Source organism: Anolis sagrei, chromosome 4 (assembly GCF_037176765.1).
Source record: "Anolis sagrei isolate rAnoSag1 chromosome 4, rAnoSag1.mat, whole genome shotgun sequence".
Classification (NCBI taxonomy): domain Eukaryota; kingdom Metazoa; phylum Chordata; class Lepidosauria; order Squamata; family Dactyloidae; genus Anolis; species Anolis sagrei.
The window spans coordinates 80047995-80070298 of NC_090024.1; the positions used below are offsets into that span (position 1 = coordinate 80047995).

General features: G+C 38.0%; 1 protein-coding gene across 1 annotated transcript in view; it reads right to left on the minus strand.

The window, feature by feature from the left end:
• RANBP9 (RAN binding protein 9) overlaps positions 1 to 22063 on the minus strand; it is a 39394-nt gene extending 17331 nt beyond the window's left edge. Inside the window, exons 1-2 of the mRNA XM_060774872.2 lie at positions 21285 to 22063; positions 13297 to 13408 (exon numbers count right to left, since the gene is read on the minus strand). Coding sequence (XP_060630855.2) covers positions 13297 to 13408; positions 21285 to 21735 — 563 coding nt within the window. The 5' untranslated portion in view covers positions 21736 to 22063. The remainder of the gene's footprint in view (positions 1 to 13296; positions 13409 to 21284) is intronic.
• Positions 22064 to 22304: the final 241 nt, after the last annotated feature.

The window sequence follows — 22304 nt, forward strand, 5'->3', positions numbered from 1 at the left end:
TGGTATGATAAAAAACAAAGATGGCAGGGACCTAACAGAAGCTGAAGAGATCAAGAGAAGGTGGCGAGACTATACAGAAGATCTGTATAGGAAGGATAATAATATTGAGGATAGTTATGACGGTGTGGTGAATGAATTAGAACCAGACATCCTGAGGAGTGAAGTTGAATGGGCCTTAAGAAGCATTGCTAACAACAAGGCAGCAGGAGACGACGGGATCCCAGCTGAACTGTTTAAAATCTTAAAAGATGATGCTGTCAAGGTGATGCATGCCATTTGCCAGCAAATATGGAAAACACAAGAATGGCCATCAGACTGGAAAAAATCAACTTATATCCCCATACCAAAAAAGGGAAATGCGAAAGACTGCTCAAACTTCCGTACAGTGGCCCTTATTTCTCATGCCAGTAAGGTAATGCTCAAGATCCTGCAAGGAAGACTCCAGCAATACATGGAGCAAGAGTTGCCAGATGTTCAAGCTGGGTTTAGAAAAGGCAGAGGAACGAGAGACCAGATTGCCAATATCCGCTGGATAATGGAGAAAGGCAGGGAGTTTCAGAAAAACATCTACTTCTGCTTCATTGACTATTCTAAAGCCTTTGACTGTGTGGATCATAATAAATTGTGGCAAGTTCTTGGTGGGATGGGCATCCCAAGCCACCTTGTCTCTCTCCTGAGGAATCTGTACAAGGACCAAGTAGCAACAGTCAGAACTGACCACGGAACAACAGACTGGTTCAAGATTGGGAAAGGCGTACGGCAAGGCTGCATCCTCTCACCCAACCTTTTTAACTTGTATGCAGAACACATCATGCGATGTGCGGGGCTGGATGAATGCAAAGCTGGGGTGAAAATTGCTGGAAGAAACATTAACAACCTCAGATATGCAGATGACACCACTCTGATGGCCGAAAGCGAGGAGGAGCTGAGGAGCCTTCTAATCAAGGTGAAAGAAGAAAGCGCAAAAGCCGGGTTGCAGCTAAACGTCAAAAAAACCAAGATTATGGCAACAAGAATGATTGACAACTGGAAAATAGAGGGAGAAACCGTGGAGGCCGTGACAGACTTTGTATTTCTAGGTGCAAAGATTACTGCAGATGCAGACTGTAGCCAGGAAATCAGAAGACGCTTACTTCTTGGGAGGAGAGCAATGTCCAGTCTCGATAAAATAGTGAAGAGTAGAGACATCAGACTGGCAACAAAGATCCGCCTAGTCAAAGCCATGGTATTCCCTGTAGTAACCTACGGATGTGAGAGCTGGACCTTAGGGAAGGCTGAGCGAAGGAAGATCGATGCTTTTGAGCTGTGGTGTTGGAGGAAAGTTCTGAGAGTGCCTTGGACTGCGAGAAGATCCAACCAGTCCATCCTCCAGGAAATAAAGCTCGACTGCTCACTGGAGGGAAAGATACTAGAGACAAAGTTGAAGTACTTTGGCCACATCATGAGGAGACAGGAAAGCCTAGAGAAGACAATTATGCTGGGGAAAGTGGAAGGCAAAAGGAAGAGGGGCCGACCAAGGGCAAGATGGATGGATGGCATCCTTGAAGTGACTGGACTGACCTTGAGGGAGCTGGGGGTGGTAACGGCCAACAGGGAGCTCTGGCGTAGGCTGGTCCATGAGGTCACGAAGAGTCGGAGACGACTGAACGAATGAACAACAACAAATCTTTTTTGTAAAATGTTAACAGGAAATTAATATTTCTCTTTATTCAAGATGTTCAAAGCTATGCTTTGTTGTTCTCATATGTGTCTTGGGGTCATCTCCAACTTATGGCAACTCTAAGCATTTCCTTGGCAAGATTTGATCAGAAGGCGTTTGTTTTTGCCTTCCTCTGAAGTTGAGAATGTGTGATTTGCCAAAGGGCACCCAGTAGGTTTCCATGACTGAGTAAGAATTTGGACCCTGGTCTCCAGAGTCACAGTCCAACTGTTCAAACCACTAAACTGTGCTGACTCTCATTTATAATTTCTTAAAATGAGTCACTTACCATCTATCAAGCACTGAATTAAAAGCTAACATTTAATGCAAAAAAATGAGTGAATGACTGAATTTATTATTAAAAGATACATTTTTAAACTCCTATTTATGTTTACTATGAAAACAAATAATTTTACGGTACTATAAAACCTAAGAAGTTTTATTTGGCATACATTTTCATGGTGTACTACCCACTTGTATCTGATAACACAGGCCGTAGAAAGCATTCCATAAAACCTTTTAAAAACACATAGACAGCATCTAAGGTGTGTGTCCTGTTTAAAATATTTACTGCTGTGGACATCCTATTAGATCCATAAACAAGAAAGCAATAATAAATTCCAGAATCTAGAGGATGCTAACCAATAGAATTATCCACTGGGCCCAACTGAATGAGAATCAGAGCTTACATTTTGATTAAATACTTGAGCAACTTATTCAGTTATGAACATTCATATTTATGGCTATCAAGTACACAATATGAATATTCACCTTCCACTTCATGGAGAAGCACATTTTGCTTTAAAATTACCATCACACTTCTTGATATTTATTAGAATCCAATGTCATATTTACTGAGAAGTTATTAAGCTTCAGTCTCCATTCAAGTATGTAATTTTAGTATCTTTGCATGTATATATTTATCTCTTTCTTACAAGCACTAGACAAAAAAGTATGTGCTACATGGCCAAGGATTTTAAATTCTGCCTTGAGTTGCAAACAAATGTTTTAATTCTTATAGTAAGTATAAAGGTTAGAACAGTCAAGAACTGTGAACTTGCTTCTTATGCATGATGTTAACTAGAATAGCAGAGCAGTATCCCATTTGCATTTAACTACATTTTCTAAATATGGAGAGGCATGTTGTTGGATGCAGATAAACTTTCTGGACTATATCTGGAAGAAGCACTGCTATTAATGGTCACAGCAGATAGGAGAGGCTTATCTAGAGCTATTACTCACCTGCAATGACACAGGCAGTACTAACTCCAGGTCTGGTGCATTGAGCAATATGTACTGTGGTCAAACACTTTCTTCTTTTAGTGGGCTTATCATGGCCTACCAAAAGGACTCTATAGGCTACAGCTTTCTGAATAGCCAAGTGCTACTACTTTAATATCTTATACTGTTGGACATCATATCACCTTGGGTCACTGCAGATTTTAACACAGCAGCTAGACTCAAGTGCCTCGTCTGAGGGACAATAAAAGAGGGTCCAGGTGCTACAATCTGTAACATACCAACCCAGAGAACATTTGTTTAATATTCAGTAATAAAAACAAACAAAACCATGCCTGAGCTGTGGCTTGCATTATTCCACCTAACAAATTCACGAAGGAAGACCTTTAAGCTTTTTTGTATTATGCTTTTGAAGTGGGAAATGAAATGCAGATCAAATATAAAGAAGGTTTTGCAGAGGTTTTTAAAGTTTAAGTAGGGAATGAATTATGCTTGCAGCAAAAAAATACACTTGGTGTCTGACCGGATAGTCCCTACCGCCATATCTGATGTGTGTTTACTTGCAGGTAGTCCATGATGAAATCACTGACTTTTATTCCTGGACGAATGTGTACAGAATTGCTGCCTTTAAGTGACAGAACTTAGTAGAGGGAGACTCCAAATATTAGTGATGGGGCTCAAAGTTATCTCAAAACACCATTCTACAAGCTGGATGTCCTTTCCTAGTATTGTGGGTAACTGAGTGAAAGAAAAGAACAGCAGTGGTACAGTGCATATATTTATACTCAGTACCTACTACTTCCGCTAAAATAGGGATTTAACCCAGCTTACAATGAATACATATCACAATATCACAATATGAAATCTGCATTGAGAGAAAAGTAGAGATATTCAGGTCTTTGTTCTGATCTTGTTTTGTATACATGTGTGTGTTTTGCTTGCATTTTCAGTTGCTCTTATCATAGACTGCTTGGCTAGTTTTTCTTCTATGTTTTAGATCAAAACTATTTGCTGGGTCTTAACAACAATCAGTATTCTGATTAGATAGGTACAGCTCTTGTATTTTACCCATCTCACTCACCTTCCATTCCAGTGCCTGTTAGAATAGTAAAATAATAAAAGGAACTATTGATTTGAACCTTTTGAACTAGTCTTAAGTTGAGTGGACCTGCCAAGCGGTAAGTCAACACATAAGCAAATCCCAAAGATTTAATGGGTCTACCCTAGTAGAGACTAAGATCAGGAGTTAGGTTACTCCCTCCACCATTGGGGAGGATTTGGTAGGAGGGAGATACATTTTAAAATGTTCATCTAAATTTTTACATACACATCTCTTACTTCCTCCATTTCTCCTCTACATATGCCTTTCTCACCTATTCTCATGAAGTATACCTATTTCATTACGGCAAACATTCTAGGCATGATCCCTAACAAACCAAACCCTAGCTGTTGGTCAAAGAAAGAAAGAAAGAAAGAAAGAAAGAAAGAAAGAAAGAAAGAAAGAAAGAGAAACAAATCTGGGTAAAGGATACTAATTTGAGATTATGGCAAGTGCACAAGAATAACTAGATAGAAAACAAAATAGATGACAGACCTCTGAAAACATGTGATGGTTGGATAACAATTAAAAACTAGAGAGGAGAGAGAGAGGGGGAGAACAAAATAGATTGAAAGTGACAGAACTCTGAAAACACATGGTGGTTGGATAACAACTATGAATGTATTCTGACTTAAGAAGGAGATGTGCAAGCAACCATGTTGGGGAGGAACTAATACTTGAAAGCTATTTCTGTGTGACAATTCTCGCAGACACTAAAAGCAAGTGGAAAAAAGAAAAGAAATAAGCAACATGTGGTATGTAGAGAATGTAAACTGAAAAGAACATACTATCCATCAAGAAAGTTGAGTACTGCCCAAAGGCACATGAGCAAGCAAATTCTCAACTACCTTGTTCATTAGTTAGGCAATAACATAGCAGCAAACATGACGCGACTTTGTCAAATATTCAGGAAGGTGTAGCAACTGAAGGACAAGATACTAGGAATGATTACTAAACTATGCTATATTTCAAAGCATAAATAACATTTTGGTTTCCAATTAGGGCTAAAGCCAATCAAGGTCTGCCATAATACTGTAATTAAGTCATATATTTCTTAATTATTTCAGTTTTCTTTTTACTATCTCACTCAAATAAATTCCATGTCCTATAAATATTCTCAATAAACTGTGTATTATAAAAGTCACTTTTCCCCTCAGACTGTAAGCTATATTATGAAACCAGCGATATTTAATTGGAAATCCATGCTACAATACAGCATGGATTTATGAGATGTATTTGAAAATAACTTTGAAATAACAGGTTTCATAATTTTATAAGAAAAAATTTATCTAACATTCACTGCTGTTTTTGACTCTAAGCAGTTCTCATGGCTTCATAATCTTAGCCCCAATTAGATCTTCAAATTATCAAGAAAAGATGCCATTTTATTTGTGCTGCTGCACAAGAGAATCTGAGAGAGTAGGGAAGAACTCCAGAATACAACTAGCTACAGTTTAGAATTTTGCGTAACATTTAAGATTTATACTAAATACAAGACAGTCAAACACCCAACACTATTTTTATAACAAGTTTTACATGAGCATTGTTACAACAGAGCATAATTAAGTAAGCAGGAAATGTAAACACAAGTAATTTAAGACAGACAGAGAGAAGGATCTAATACGCACAAGAGTAATGGTCATTACTTCTATTCCATTCATTTTATACACAAAGGTAGTAATCACATTACATCGTTTTAAAACTTTGAAAAAGAAAAAAATGATAGCTATCCAACCAATCGCTGTACAAATATTTGAAGAATGAATGAAGTTCCCCATAAATCTACCTGTGGCAACACCAGATCAGCAGGCTGTACTCTCACACAAAAGTTAGCCAAGCATTTAACAAGTGTATAGTATATATGTTTAGCAGAGAGAATTCTGCAAAGCAATTTCCTTTCCATTGGGTTTCTTTAAAATGGCCACCATGAGCACAGCATACAGACCTCATAGAGTATCCTACATAGTATTCAGAAACATCAAGAAAGCTACTAGCAGAACAAAAAATAAAACAAAAGCCCACATTTTGCAATGTTATCCTCTATCTGAGGGGAGCACTGTATGTGACTGCCATAAACATATGTATTTAAAAGTTTCAAATATATACTAAGCAACGGAGCAATACTGCTTTTCTTGAAATACTGTCCCAGAAGGGTACGGATAGGGCAGACGGTGGCCTTTTTGCTTGCTTAGTTGTTCTCTCTCTCTCTCTCTCTCTCTCCCTCCCTCCCTCTCTCTGTGTACACATTTTGTACATGATCTTGGGCTTATTTACATAAAATAAAAATTATGTAAAGTTAGATATTTCAGACTGGACACATTTTTATACATTCATGCTTCAAGCTGGGACTTCAACTGACTTCAATTTACTTAACTGATAAATTTATGACTACTTCAATGCCTTCTATTTTCTGAAAGTAAAGAATGCAGAACAACACTACAGAACAATTCTTTGCTTTGAGTGAAAGGAATTCCGGTGACATATAATACGTAAATACTGAAAAGCAAATAGAAATTATTCTGGGACAACAGCACATTTGAATTCACTGTATCTACTGTTATGAGCTGTTGTTTTTCCTTAGCTAGGAACTCTGAAACAGAGCTCGCAACCACTATGACTCCGTGTGTACAAAATCAAAAGAGAAGTTACGTCTGTGCTCTTCGGTTGCTTGACTAAAACTGCTAATTTATATAATAATTTGTTTTAGAGGTGAGCACACAAAGCCTCCAAATGTGCCTCAATTGCAATCTAATTTTTGGACATGGGCCATGGTTTCTAGAGCTAATAGACGTTTGAGAAAAGCATTATCTAGCTGAGCACTGGTTTCTCATCTGATTTACTGTGCCATATAAAAAGTGTTACCTTAGCTCAAATATTGTAATTTGGTAACATTTCTGATTCATTTTTACAAAGAAAAATAGAGTTTAACAATTTGTTTTATAAAAGTAATAGAGTTAGGTTCGTGATATATGGACATGTTTAACATTCAAGTTTTATTCTACATCAGTTACATTTAATGGGCACTTCTTTTTTTTTAAATCTTTTTTTTAATCCACTCGTTAACCAAAATGAAAACAAACATCTTGAGTTATAACAAAAATGGTAAAGGGCACCATCCCACAGAGAATTAGGCTTATTTAAGCCCAGTGAAATCAAGTACACCCAGATCAGTGAACTGAAATCGAAGGGCATGTGCACCATCATGAACAGTTAGGAGAAAAAGTGAGATATTAATATAATAACTTTTAGTTGGTTGTCCTGCCAAACTAGTCATATAATACGGAATTTAAAGTTCTATCTGAAGCAGTACTTTTGTGATAAAGTGAACTAGGAAGAGCATCCAAAACATTAGGCACTATACACAAGCAGAGAGAGCTGATTGCTGGTCAAATGTACGTAATGTTTTATCTGTAAAATTACTAATACAAATGGCAGAGTTTGCCAGACATGTTATATTAATACAGAACCATTTCAAATAGTTTGATCACCATTTATCTATACATGTTAAGAATGCAATCTTTTTTTCATCAGTATCTCCAAACAAAATTACAACAAACCTGTAAAAATTAGGAACATCTCACACCAGACAGGACTATGCCTCAAACAAATAATAGAATCCGCATTTAATATTTTTAATCATGTCAACACTAATAGCCTATAAAGATAACAAGTAAACCAAGATAAATAACCACAAAAAGGAAGGTCTAAGTAGAATTCCAACAACTCCTAATACAACTACATCTGATTTTAACATTTCAGTTGACATGAGAACAGAAAGCAATATGGTCAATATGTATCCAGTCAATGCATAATGCTAGGCAACCACACCTGGGAACATGGAGGAATTTTGTTGATCTTATTTAAAGGAATTATTTTCACATGTTCAATATGACTGTTTCAAATAGTGCACAAAATCAACACAGAGCTGTATCAACCCAAGATAGCAATTTCCAACTATCTATTTCTTTTCTTTTCGATACATTAAAACTGGATGTAGTGTTTTGAGTATTTTAATCTGTTAGAGGTGATTGGAATTCTATTCAGTTCTGCCTGTTTGTGGCTAGTTTGGTTTACTATTATCAACACCGGCTATTGGTGTTAACATTATTAGAAATAGTATATATTATTCCTGTCATTTTTCTGAGGCATTTTATTTGTTATGATCTTGCTGGAATTAAGTATGTCTTTAAAACCCTTTCCTCTTGTTTCGGTTCAAATGACCAAATCTTTTCTGTTTCATAGCAGATTCACACTCTCATATAGTAAAATGTTTCTTGAGAAAATTATGGTTAAAATTTAGAGTGTAAATCTTAAGAGTGTAAAATTTGGAGCGATAGAATTGCTTCCCGAGCAGAATCAGGAGGAGGTAATCTACCTCTCCAAATCAGCCTCACATACATAAACTCCTCTGAAGGACTGGACATCCCCGCCAAAGCCAATTTCTGATCGCTGCTGAAATCTGCAATGGAGAAAGGAGTGAATGAACATTCAGCCATTTGGATTCTGCAGTGCCAGTGTGACACTGGATTGAGGCCTTCATTTTCTCTATAATATCATCTTCAAAACAATATAGTTACCTTAATATATGTGTGCATTATTTCACTTTATTATAGATTTAGTGGGGGTTGTCTTAGGAAAGTGATTATGAGAGTATGCCAACTAACTTTAGATTAAGCCTCCATGAATTCAATACAATGTACTTCTTAGTAGATAGGCAGAAGACAAAGGTATTACACATAATACATGTGAATATAGTACACTCTCTAGGATTCTTCAATAGTCAATAAAAATAAGAGTGTCTCAAATAGAGAGTTAGATTTTTACAGTTTATTTTTCTGGATTTCACCAAACTTTCTATTCAGTGGTACCTTTCATTAGCTAATATTTTGGCATATATCCAACTGAAGCATCAGATTGACAATTAGCACAATTGCAATGTGCATTATACTGGCTCCACTTGTTTCACAAGAAGAGAATGTTTTAGTGCAAAATACTGGATGGATTTAAATAACACAAATCAGAGAATTCCAGGGATCTTGGCATCTCTGTTGTGAACAATGTTCTTTCTGGCCCAAAAGTTCTACTTCAAGTAGGAGTAGCTAAAAAGCTACAACTGGTCAAACGTAAGTGTATTTTCCCCTCTTGTTTATTTCTCTCTCAATAAAGCAGGAGAATAATTTATGGTTTTATGTTTTCTGAAAGGGAAACAGACTAGCAAAGACAAATACTGACATTCAGATAATAAGCCATGAAGCAAAGATCTGCATTTGTTGATATGCATGGAACCAAACAGGCTCAAGGCACCAGCACACGGTGTTTTTAGTAAGCAAAGGTTCCTACAGATCCCAATTTTGCCAAAATATGTTAATGTGGTGAGGACAGAAGCAGTATTATACCAAAAATGTCCCTTGCACACTGACACATCTGTAAACCATATCTGATGGTAGTTTTATCCTGCATCAATGAAAAAGGGAGCTATGTGTATAGAGATGTATACCTCCAGTAGGAATCCTGGGTGGTGCTCTTATACTTGTGCCCTACATATGTAAATCCTCACAAAAGCAAATCAGCAATTTGAACTGCATGACAATTAAAAATCAAAGTGAACACATTCTTAATGGAGTGATTCATTCACATTCTTCACTTTTGAATATCCATATACAGGGAGTCCCCAAGTTATGAACAAGATAGGTTCTGTAGGTTTGTTATTAAGTTGAATTTGTATGTAAGTTAGAACAGGTACATTTTAAAGTGTTGACTCCAGCATAAAATACAAATATACTGTATTAGCTTTGGATAGCATAGGGAAGGGTTAATACCCCCCCCCCCATGATGTTTGTTTTGTTGTTTGTGCCTCTATTCAGAAGATTTCACCTCTCTTTATGTCCCTGTGACAATTGAATTTTCAATTTAGATTTGGCTTGTTGTGGATTGGTGAGAATGCTTCAGTGGAGACACCTTTTCCCCACAATAACTCTTCCAGGAGTGAATTTCAATAACTCTTCCTAGGGGTAGATATCTCTCACTTGCTGTTGCCTCACCAGTGTTCTTAACTATGAGTAATTTGTAAGTCAGATGTTTGTAACTTAGAGGCTGCCCGTATTAGCACACTCATAAAAGTATATTTTAAAGAGCAAATATTAAGTAGGAGCTGGAACTTTGAAGGAATTCCGTAACTTGAAGAAACGAACACCAGTATCTTCAAGGTATCTAGCAATTTGAGCATTCTATCTTACAAATATATATCTATTGTGTTCATAGCAATATATTTATCCATGTTATTGATGATATTCAATGTCAGCAACATTTAACATTAGAATACAGACCAAAAATGAGGATTATAAAATGCTACTGATTTCAATTAACTTATACATTATCAATACCTGGATAACTATAATCAAAACAAATATGGATTGATGAATATTTTAATTATCTCTGGGCTATAAAAAATTAGATCTTCCTTAACTGATTATCTAAAAATAAATCTTATTCGTGTGAGGCAGCCAGTATATTTACACGTTTTGTGTTTGAGAAGAAGTATTTTTAAGGTTAAATTACACCAAAATAAACAAATCTTTAGTTCATTCACAGCTATGAAGGAAATGGAGAGGATCTAAAGTTGTTAGGAAATTGTATTTCAGAAGGGAGGGATAAATGTCTCAGTGTACTACAATCTTTACTTGATACCTCTAATATTCTCTGCACCTGTATCTTAAGACACAGAGATGCAGTTACCTACTACTTAGTAAGCACAAAGTGTCACCTAACTCCTGTAGAAAATTGCTTCTCAGCTAAAACTGTTATAACCTTAATTCTAAAATTAAATAATCAGAGAAAAGACACCCAACGAGTACAACACAGTTAAATGAGACTTAAGGAGAAGCACAATTTAGAAACACAGCAGAAAGGTAAATATAAAAATATGTAAATATTATTGCTAATGGAAACTATCAATCTAGTAAATCTTCTAAGAACATGATGTTCATGAACAGCTGGTAATGTTCAAAAGCAAGTCAAGTGGAAAGATTTCAGAACTGAAAAAAATATACTAACCCACCTGGCAGTTTTTCAACATCCACAACAGAAGATGAGATCTTCAGGAGGAGAAAGTCTAACAGCTGATTAGGAGTCCCCCATTTCCCAATATTGTTATTCATCAGGCTGTGACTGCCCCGACTTGCCTTAAACTTGGCAAGATCAATTCACAAATGAAATGTAGCATACGATCTTTCTAAGATAAATATTACATATTTAATTAGAGTAGCTTGATTACCTAGGAAAGCTAAATACTCATAGAACAAAACACCTTTAGAGGAAACACAGAAAGAATAAGGAGATTCTCCCTAACTAGGGAATATATTCTAGCATGAAAACAAGTTATGTAATAGTGCTTGGAAGTATAGAGACAGTGTGAAATGCAATGAAAAGGAGGATGCAAGCATAAGAGCCAGAACAACACTATTCAGGCTGTCATCATATATCTACTTTCCTTAGAATAAGACCAACTGAACTCACTTGAAAATAGACTAGCATAGACTAGTATAAAAGTATTATTTTGAGAATCCCAGTAAAGATGTCTCTATCATCTGTAACAAACAGCAGTAACATATGTTAGTGCAGTTATTTCCAGAGATTGCTAGATCCTAATCCATTGTAGATACAAAAGCTTTTCCAAGTCAAAATAATCAACCCCAAACATCTGATCTCATAAGCCTCCCCCCCCCAATAAAAAACATAGTGACACTCCACATTTAAAGTATTCACTTTTCTTTAGGTAAGTACCAAAGTATCTAGGTCATCTTATTCCAACAACAATTTAATTAGAATTGTTTACATCCTCAGCACATTCATTGTAACAACAATTTGATACATATCACATATTCCAGTTTTGCCATTGCTTAACAAAAGCTGAGTGACAAACAAGGTCTGACACAGTGAATTCCAGGCTAGGCAAAGTTAAAGCAGGTTCCAAAGCTTGAACTGCCTATGTTGGCTTTTAGTTTCTTCATTATTCCTGCATGCTAAATACAGAGTGAATTACATAAATGTTTATCATGTTATTACTCAAATTTTGGCATTTTACAAACCTTATTCTCCCCCAGAACCATAGTGAGGTAGATCCTAAATGTTCACGTTTAGAAATAGCAAGATGTGGACCATAATTACTTAACCTGGATAGAAATTTAGATCATAAAAATTCAAGAAAAGTTGACTAAGATTATCTTCTACATATCAATCTGGAAAAGTAAAGCCTTCTACTTAACAAGATAGATCTAGTTCAGACAGTCTTCCAAAGATAATTATTACATAAAATGAATATTTGCCCACACAGTAATTTAGTAAGTTCAGAATTATTCCATTACTACAGAATTATTGCATTATTATGCCCAGAAGCAGATGAAATGCTCCATCCCAGTTACCACTGTGGTGGCCTCTACAAGAGAAAATAAGAGGCAGCATCTGCTGAACTCATACTACCTTGGTCTTTTCTACCATGTTTTAATTAGATTGTAAGCCTAAGATAAGGGAACCGTTTAGTTGTTCTTTTAATTGTAAAGCGCTATCTACAATGATAGCACTATATAAGTAAATGCTAGTAATAATCATATACTTCGAAGCATTGTTTTGGAATTTTTAAAAACCTGTCAGACAAGTCTTTCAAAAGGGCCAATGTACCAAAACAGGCCACAGGACTCAGGGAAAGTGATGGCCAATTTGCATCCTCAACAATAATTTGTCTTGTCCAGTATGCATGAGGTATGCAGACTAATATACATCAGCTCTAATCATATAATAATAATAATAATAATAATAATAATAATAATATAGAAGTTCTAGAGTAGGAAGTACTACTTAAAAGGACCATAAGCGAAAACTATTACAGAAAATCCAAAAGCAGTTGAACCATCAAAAACTGGTCAGGAAATACATTTCTGTTTGCGAAAATATAACTGAAGTTTACACTATTTTTTTGAGTTTGTGCAACTAACCATTTACTTTATTTTAAAATCCTTGATTTCTGTTATAGGTTTGCAACCTAAAACTCTGGATTAAACCTTTACAAGTGAAGAATATGTGTCTACATGCCTAGACTTTGTTTTATTAAATTACAAAATATAGTATATCCAAGACTATGGATTTTAGAATCTTAATCTTGCTATGAATGGGCATGAAACTGAAGTTATTTTGGTAGAAATTGTCAGTTTGCATTAAGTAAAATTTAAAACAAATTTAAAACAAATATGCACTAAAATCTTACCCATCTCTTCCTTTACTGACAATTTTAACTTCAAAATAGTATATTCCACAAGCAGCAGGTATAGGATGGGTGGCTCGAACAGAGGCAGCATCTTTGGGAGTTTTCCCATGACCTGAAAAGTATATTAAAATGTACTTTAACATATAATATTTAGTATAAACATTACTTAAAATATTTTGTTGTCCTAATGGTATCACACTAGATATCAAGATCAAATCCAGAGCAAAATACTTCAAAAGGCATGACAAATTAAATGTGTAGTGTATGCATTCAAATTTACTTAACAATCTCCTTTCTAATATTATAACATTCATTTTATTTCTATAATAAGGACATGACAAATTAGCAAATACTAATTTTGATAACTTCCAGGAGAAACTCTAAATGCAGAAAATCAGTACTTATGCACTCATTGTCAAAAAGTATTTACAGATGTGAGAGTTTATATCTCATATCTTCCACTCAGAAATGAGAAATTTTAAAATGAAATGTGTGCAATTCCCATATTTGCATATACAGTACAACTCCCTTATCTGTGGGACCAGGACCCACAGTTTTATTCACCCACACCTGGCAAAATAATGTCCTAACTAGGCATTTCCTAGGTCCTCCAGAGCACCAGAATCTGTCCAATCGGGTTCGCTATTACCACAATTTCCGCAAATCTCGGTAAGCCTGGGAGTATGTCCCCCTTGGATACAGGGAATGCACTGTGTATTCAAAAGTAAAATGCATTGTTTTAAAATATAAGTAATTGAACATTATTTCAAGCAATGGGAACTAAAATAAGCTGAAAGGGCTTTCGGTTTTTGAAAAGAACATATTTCTGTAGCCTGGGACAAGCAGTAGAGAAACAAGTGAATAACAAGTGAACGAACACAAGATGAAAAAATAGTTAAACAAATCATGATTTATTTTGACATTGCGAAGCTCCTGTGACAAACGAGACATCATGGTTTGAAATCAACACCATGAAATTGCTAAACAAGTTAATTACTACCAATGAATTACTTAAACAAAATAAAGTTTATCATAAACCACACTTCTTGGTTTACACATGTGAACAACCCAGGAATCACCTAAAGCAGAAAAGAACTTGATTTTTTCCCCTCCTTTCAGACACAAAAGGGGAGGAATGAATGCAAGCAAAATGTTTTACAATTGTTCTTCATTTACTTAGAAGAGATTCTTAACTTTGATGAGACAGACTCTTAAGGTAAAACAAAGAGAAAATAAAAAGGGAGTGGATGGGAAATGGAGGTTACTGTTACCAATATGCTTGTCATGTCAATATTGTGACCATTAGAAGCTTCTCTGAAAGCCATAAGTTGCCTTCAAAACTACTGCTGGGGAGACATTATGGATCATACCAGCATCAATGCAAGTTATTTTTCAAAAAATGAAAACAATGAGAGACTTGAAAAGAGCTTCCCATTCAGTCAGAAACCCTCCCAAAGGCAGATTCTAGTAAGATCTGGAGATTAACCCTTTAAAGTGCTTCACTTTAAGGCTACAAACTAGTCCTTAGTTAGCTGTCTAAGTGAAGAAGTACACATTTCCCCCAGAAAATTTACACATAAAGAATAGAAGATCAAATGTAAAGTTAGATTCCTCTGAATGTTTGGGTGCTAATACAATCTTAATTGGGAAATGCAATTCCAAATTATTTTAAAGACAGCTTTAATGTGAATGTTGAAAAACTTAGTAGCAAAATGCTGAAGGGAGTCTATTAAGCAGTAACATGGTGTAACATCAACAAAATTTCGAATGTGTTTTAACAACCATGGGCCAATACCAATACTTACTATAGACTGCTTGACAGAGTGAATATCTGGTGAAATGGAATTTGGGAATCAAAACACCCTAAATCAGGAAGACCTTTCACTTCCTCTAATCTAGTCCCAACATGGCCTTTTCACTTAGCATTCTTCAAAAGAAAGCAGGCCCTGGGTAAGTTGATCTCATGTGTACCTCTTTAAAACTTTCAAATAATGGAACACCTCTATGCTGTATCTGATTTAACTTGTGAGGTACCCTGACAACCAACACTGGAAAACACAAAGACAGAAAAAAGGGAAATCATAATTAATGATAAAAAGGAGGGATTTTAAAATCAATAGACAATTTACATTAGACTTACAAACAAGCCATGGTTAACTATACTACTAGCTTATTACAATTTAGTTCTTATAATTAACTTGTTGGATCATTATTACACTAAGTTTTAATGAAGTTAACAAGAAGAATTGACTCTTACACAGTTTTAAAATATATGCTGACATCAATTCATTTTGATTAGTGTAGTTCACATTGTATATTATTACACCACTACATAAATTACAGTATGATCCCCATAACCATGAAACTGGTATCCAGAGTTTCACATATCCGCATTTGACAAAATTCGTAATCTCTAGGACTAGGTTCTTCAGGTAATTCTATAGTATGCTTCTACCAGAGGTTAGTATATGGTCATGTTGGAGAATTAAGTAAATACCTAGAGAAGATGACTCTATGGAACTTCAAATAAAAGTCATTCAATTTTTTTTAAAGTTTAATTAAGTTTCACTAGAGATATTTTGTGGAGAGGGGTAAAGTTCCTAATGTAATTCCAGTAAATGTAATACTTGTTATTCTTTGATAGCTAATTAAACCTTTTAAAAATTTCTGGCTCTGTAGTATTTACATTCGATTATTATATGTCCAAATACAACGTACCATTTTCTTTTTTATATTTGGAAGTGTACAGTACTGCACCTTATACAGTACTGTCAGTATTTAAATAAATAACCTTGCATGAAAAAAGACATCTGCTCATTCCTATAGAAATTTGATCTTCCTTCACAGCAGAAACAGATAGACAGCATTTTCCTATTTATCTACGTAAAATGCACCAAAACACCACTGTGTCTCTCCAGATGTCTCTCCACTAGCATTCATTTCAATGGAAACTTATCTAATCAAGTGTTCTGTATTTTCTATTAACTAAAGGTTTTTCTGAAAAGCAATAATTATTTCTAAATGCAGTATGTTTCATATAGCTTTTTCTTCCACAGGTGTGGTCATAATTCATTGCAAGTTCTCCAAGGAAAGTTTAACACTATTTTTAAACGCTGAAGTAGAAGGCAAAAACAAAAGCCACTAAATATACTTTTATATTATGCCAGGCCACAAGCATGCTATTTTTTACTTGTTAACAAAAAAAAAACCCCAACAAAAAAACACAAAGCAAAACAAAATACAGAAGAGAAAATTATGAGACAACCAGGAATTATGGCAAAAGCATAAGCCAAGACAAAGCAAAACAAAGTACGTACTTGAACTATGAGCATGTTAACAAAAACAAAAGATAAACAAAACCAACCTGAAAGTTCAAGCTAATGGCTGCATTGAGAAGTAATACTACACACCTGAAAGCAGCCATTAACTTTAACTTTCTATTAGTTTTTAAACTATGTAAACTATGGTTTAGCCTTACAAGAATGAATCATCTTCCTTTTTGGCTTGATTGCTTGCTTCTCCCTCTTCTCATCTGTCAAGCCACAAGATGGAGACTGAAGACTCCTAGTTCTATTTCAGACTAACCACAATATAGCATGCTGTCCACATTCTAAACTCCAGTTCATGTTAACAATTGTTAGTGAAACCAGGATAGCTTAATGAATTTGTGGTTCAGTAATCTGTTACTCAGAGTTTATCTGAGTTTGTGTGAGACAGAAACCTTAATTAGAACCAATGTTGTTCGAACTCCTTCCCATTGAGGTAGTGGAAGAATAGGGGGAGCACATAAACCTGCGGGGTGACCACTTTAGGTTCATTTTCATAACACACTACACAAGGCTTAGCATTACACCTGCACTATCTTCCATTCAACATTTTTAGTCAACACCTTGCCTCACACTTAAAAGAAACACTTATCTTTGGAAGCAGCCTTTGGAAAGTCTAACTTCCTAGTAATATGAGGTTTTATGTGCTTTCCTTGGGAGCAAAAACATTATTTCAGCTTGCCCCTTAACACTTCAGTGGTGTAGCATACATTCATTTTTTCCAGCCTTTGAAGAGAATATCAAATTATTAATTCACCATAATGTGTCTCTACAACAAACCAATCATTGAAATATTTAACATTTTCTACTGAACAGATACTAGATCCCAGCAACACTTGCCTTTTCATAGAAGCTGTTATGTGTTGATACCATTCACTTATACAGTGGGTCCCTGGTACGTGCTGAGGTTTGGATCCAGTACCATCTATAGATCCCAAAATCTGAGGATGCTCATGTCCCATAATAAATAGTGGTGTAGTACAATGGTGTCAGTTACATAAGGTCTCTGGTTGTATAATATCACAAAGGACTACCACCTCACCCGCCTCATAGGAAACCTGCTACAAATCAGGAGCTTTTTTGTTGAGTTCCAGGGCCAGAGAAGCAGATGGCGGAAACAGAAGAACTGCCTGCCTCAGGGGAGCGTGCTTGCTCCATCCATGTTCAACATCTAACAAATGACCAGCCACTGCCAGAAGGGACAGAGAGTTTCATCTATGCTGATGATTGTGCCATTACTGCTCAAGCAGGGAGCTTTGAGATGGTAGAACAGAAGCTCTCCGAAGCTCTAGGTGCTCTTACTGCCTATTACAGGGAAAACCAGCTGATCCCTAATCCATCTAAAACACAGACATGCGCCTTTCACCTTAAGAACAGACAAGCATCCTGAGCTCTGAGGATTACCTGGGAAGGAATACCACTGGAGCATTGCAGCGCACCCAAATACCTGGGAGTCACTTTGGACCATGCTCTGACCTACAAGAAGCACTGCCTGAACATCAAACAAAAAGTGGGCGCTAGAAACAACATCATACGAAAGCTGACTGGCACAACCTGGGGATCACAACCAGACACAGTGAAGACATCTGCCCTTGCGCTATGCTACTCTGCTGCTGAGTATGCATGCCCAGTGTGGAACACATCTCATCACACTAAAACAGTGGATGTGGCTCTTAATGAGACATGCCGCATTATCACGGGGTGTTTGCGCCCCACACCACTGGAGAAATTACACTGCTTAGCCGGTATTGCACCACCTGACATCCGCCGGGAAGTAGCAGCCAATAGTGAAAGGACCAAGGCAGAGACATCTCCAGCTCATTGGGTATCAGCCAGCACGTCAACGACTTAAATCAAGACATAGTTTTCTTAGATCTACAGAGACACTCGCTGGAACACCCCAGCAAGCGAGAGTCCAAAAGTGGCAGGCCCAAACCCAGCACCTCAATTCATGGGTGATACCAGATGAGAGACTCCCCCCTGGGCACTCAAAAGACTGGGCGACTTGGAAGGCGTTGAACAGATTGCGCTCTGGCACCACGAGATGCAGAGCCAATCTTAAGAAATGGGGCTACAGGGTGGAATCCTCGGCATGCGAGTGCGGAGAAGAACAAACCACTGACCACCTGCTGCAATGCACCCTGAGCCCTGCCACATGCACGATGGAGGACCTTTTTGCGGCAACCCCAGAGGCACTCCAAGTGGCCAGATACTGGTCAAAGGACATTTAACCAAATACCAAATTTACAAAATCTGTGTGGTTTTTTTTCCTTTCTTTTTTTTTCCTTTTTCTTTTTAATCTCTGTGTTTGTTTTGCTCTGTTAGAATTGTAATACAATGGTTGCTGATGACACGATAAATAAATAAGTTACATAAGGTGGCAAAATCAAGTTTACTTTTTAAAATTTCAATGTTTTTAATATTTTCAAACAATTGATGACTGAATCCATGGATAAGGAAGGATAACTGTGCTTTGAGCAAAGACTCGAGTTTATGAAAAACTGACTTGAATGACATCATTTTGTACTCTGGACAAGAACAACACATTGGCTCTGTCTCCCATCCTTTCCTATACTCATTAGACAATTTTACCAAAGCCTGCCTTTCATAACTCAGAAGATTATCTGGATGTGTGCTTTCCAGGTTTGTATTCATTTGTGTTCTTTGGGCTTTACTATCATAGTTGTAAGGCAAGTAGTTGGCAGTTGTTGCCTATTTGGTCCTATTTATACACATCATTTTTGCTACACATATAAAAGGAAAATACTATGTGAGGCAAGAAATCCCAGCAGAGTGGATAATTCAGTTTCCTTGATATGAAATTTACTTTCTCCATTATTGACTCATGAAATTTATGGGGAAGATTAGATTAAAATACAGGGGAATCTGAAATTGAAGAACTAACATTGACTGAACTTTGAATTGTATTGTTCATAAGCAAGCACAATGCCATAGACAAAATTCCCAGAAATAAACAATGGTTCTCTAACCTTTCTCCTCAAAAACCTTTCTTCTCCTACATTTGTTCTTCCAACTTCAGCTGACCTTTGCTCTCTTGCTAAACAAACACACATTCCTTGCCCTAACTGGTTATTTTTAATTGGACACGTCACACTGACTGGCTTGCTTTCTCCTCCCCTGACCCCAAGCTGTGATTTAGCAAGAGAACTGATCAGGCGGGCAGCAGAAAACCTGCCAGTTTATATATCCTCCTCTAACCCAAAGCAGAAAGCAAAACATCCTTACATGTTTGATGGGTGGAGAGAAGCAATCGCAGAGGGAGGGATAAAGTCGGATTGTCTCCACTTGGGTTTCCGAAACTGTTCAGAAGACCCAATGAGAGTTACTTCCTGTTGTTCTATTTTTCCACATTTCCCCCTCCCTCCGTTCCCCTATGTGAGCTTCTTCGCAAGATGCTACTAAGGAAGGAATACACAAATACACACACATTACCAAGGAGTGTGTGTATACACAAATATGCTACTAAGATATATATATATATATACACACATACACACACACACTCACAAATATATGCTACTAAGAAAGGAATACAGATATACACACACTCACAAAAATATGCTAAGAAAGGAATACAAATATACACACACTTACAAATATATGCTAAGAAAGGAATATAAATATATATACACACAAATAAGTGCTACTAGGAAAGGAATACAGATAAACACATTCACAAATATGTGCTACTAAGGATTGTATACACACACAGACAAAGAAAGGAACACTGCACACACACATATGCTACTAATAAACATGAATATATTCACACGCACACATATGATTAAGACAGGAATATCATATATACAGTATATACCAGGCATGGGCAAACTTTGGCCCTCCAGGCATTTTGGACTTCAAAACATTTATGGGAATTATGGGAGCTGAAGTCCAAATCAGCTGGAGGGCCAAAGTTTGTATATACTCATCTATCTATCATCTATATACTACTGGTATATACTCATCTATCTATCTATGATAGTAAGGAATATGTTATACAGTATACAAACATATATATGTATGTATATATATGTATGTATGTATGTATATATAAACACACATATATGCTACTAAGATATAGACATAGATACACAATACACAAACACACAGAGAATATATACTAAGATATAGATATATAAACACATACACAGGATACATATATATATTTATATATATAAACACACACACAAACTTGTATATGCTTATTAAAGGGGAGGAAATAACCGCAGAGATTAACGCCACAGATCCCACCCCATTTCTCTTTCATACCCTATTAAGACCAGAGGCAGAAGGATCTGGTTTAACGCGAAAGGGGAATAACAATAATCCCAGGCCTAGTTTCCTAGAGAACAGGCCAGATTGCTCAAAATCCCACCCGAGGCCGAGGAAGGAGGCAGGAAGGCCCAAAATGGAAGAGGGGATCCGTGTGAGAAGGGGGGGGGGGGTGACTATTGTCCTCCGAAGGAGAGAAGGAGAGGGAGGGGGAAACTGCTATGTATTGAAGAAGAAAGGGAGGGGGCAGCATTGTTGGAAATCGGGGTGCACGCGCGGGGGGGGGGAGAGGGGAGCGCGCCCTCCCTCCCTCCCTCCTTCCGGGGCCTGGTCCCGGGCCTGCTCCTGGGCCTTGGGCTGGCTGCTCACCTTTGTAGTGGACGCGCAGGTTGTTCTGCGAGAGGCCGATGTAGCTGAACTTGTCCTTGGGGCTCCAGGAGCGGGGCAGCGGCGTCTCCCCCTCGTCCACGGCCGGGTAGAGGCGCTTGAGGCGGCGCTGGAGCTCCTTCTCCTGCTCGTTCAGGGCCGGGTCCCCGACGCTAACGCCAACGCCGCCGCCGCCGCCGTGAGGGAAGGCGGACGGGGCCCCGCTCCCGGCTGCCATGGAGGCGGAAGACGAGGAGGCCGAAGAAGGAGGCGGCGGCGGGGCCGAGGTGGCGGGCGGAGGTGGCGGCGGCGGGTGAAGCAGCAGCGGGGACGGGCCTGTGTGGGCCGGCGCTTGAGGTGGCGGCGGAGGAGGCGGCGGGGGAGGAGGAGGAGGGGGAGCCGTGGCCGGTGGCGGAGGCTGCTGCTGCTGCTGCTGTTGTTGTTGCCCGGACATGCCGGCCTCGTCCGCCCTCGACGGCAAGGGGAGGAAAGGGTGTCTACACGGAGAACAGCCCGAAACCGGAGTGACAGTCTGAGGGGGGAGAAGAGGAGGAGGAGGAGTCGCGGCTGCCTCGGCTGACGGAAAGCAACTGAGCTCGCGCGAGGACGAGGAAGAAGGGGTTGGAAGTGACGAAAGGCGGGGAGGATGACGTCGGCGGTGACGACATGAGCTGGCGGCGCGAGGGAACGGGCGCGCGAGTGAGTGAGTTAGTGAGTGAGGGCGCGCGCACCCACCCTCGAGACGAACGCGGCTCCGCTCGAGCTGAGGGGAAAGAAGGCTGCTGTCTCTGCTGCTGCTGGTAGGTAGGACAGTGCTATTACGCGCGCGCACACGCAGGCGCGGTGACGTCGGCGCGGTCCTGGAAAGTGGAGAGAGGGCGGGTGCGCGCTTTAGTCAATGAGAAAAAGCAAAGAAGTGTGCAAACTTGGCCCCACTTGTAAAACTTCTGAAAACGACACAAGCCTCATCTCATTCAGAATATATATATATATGTATGTGTGTACATACATATATATGTGTGT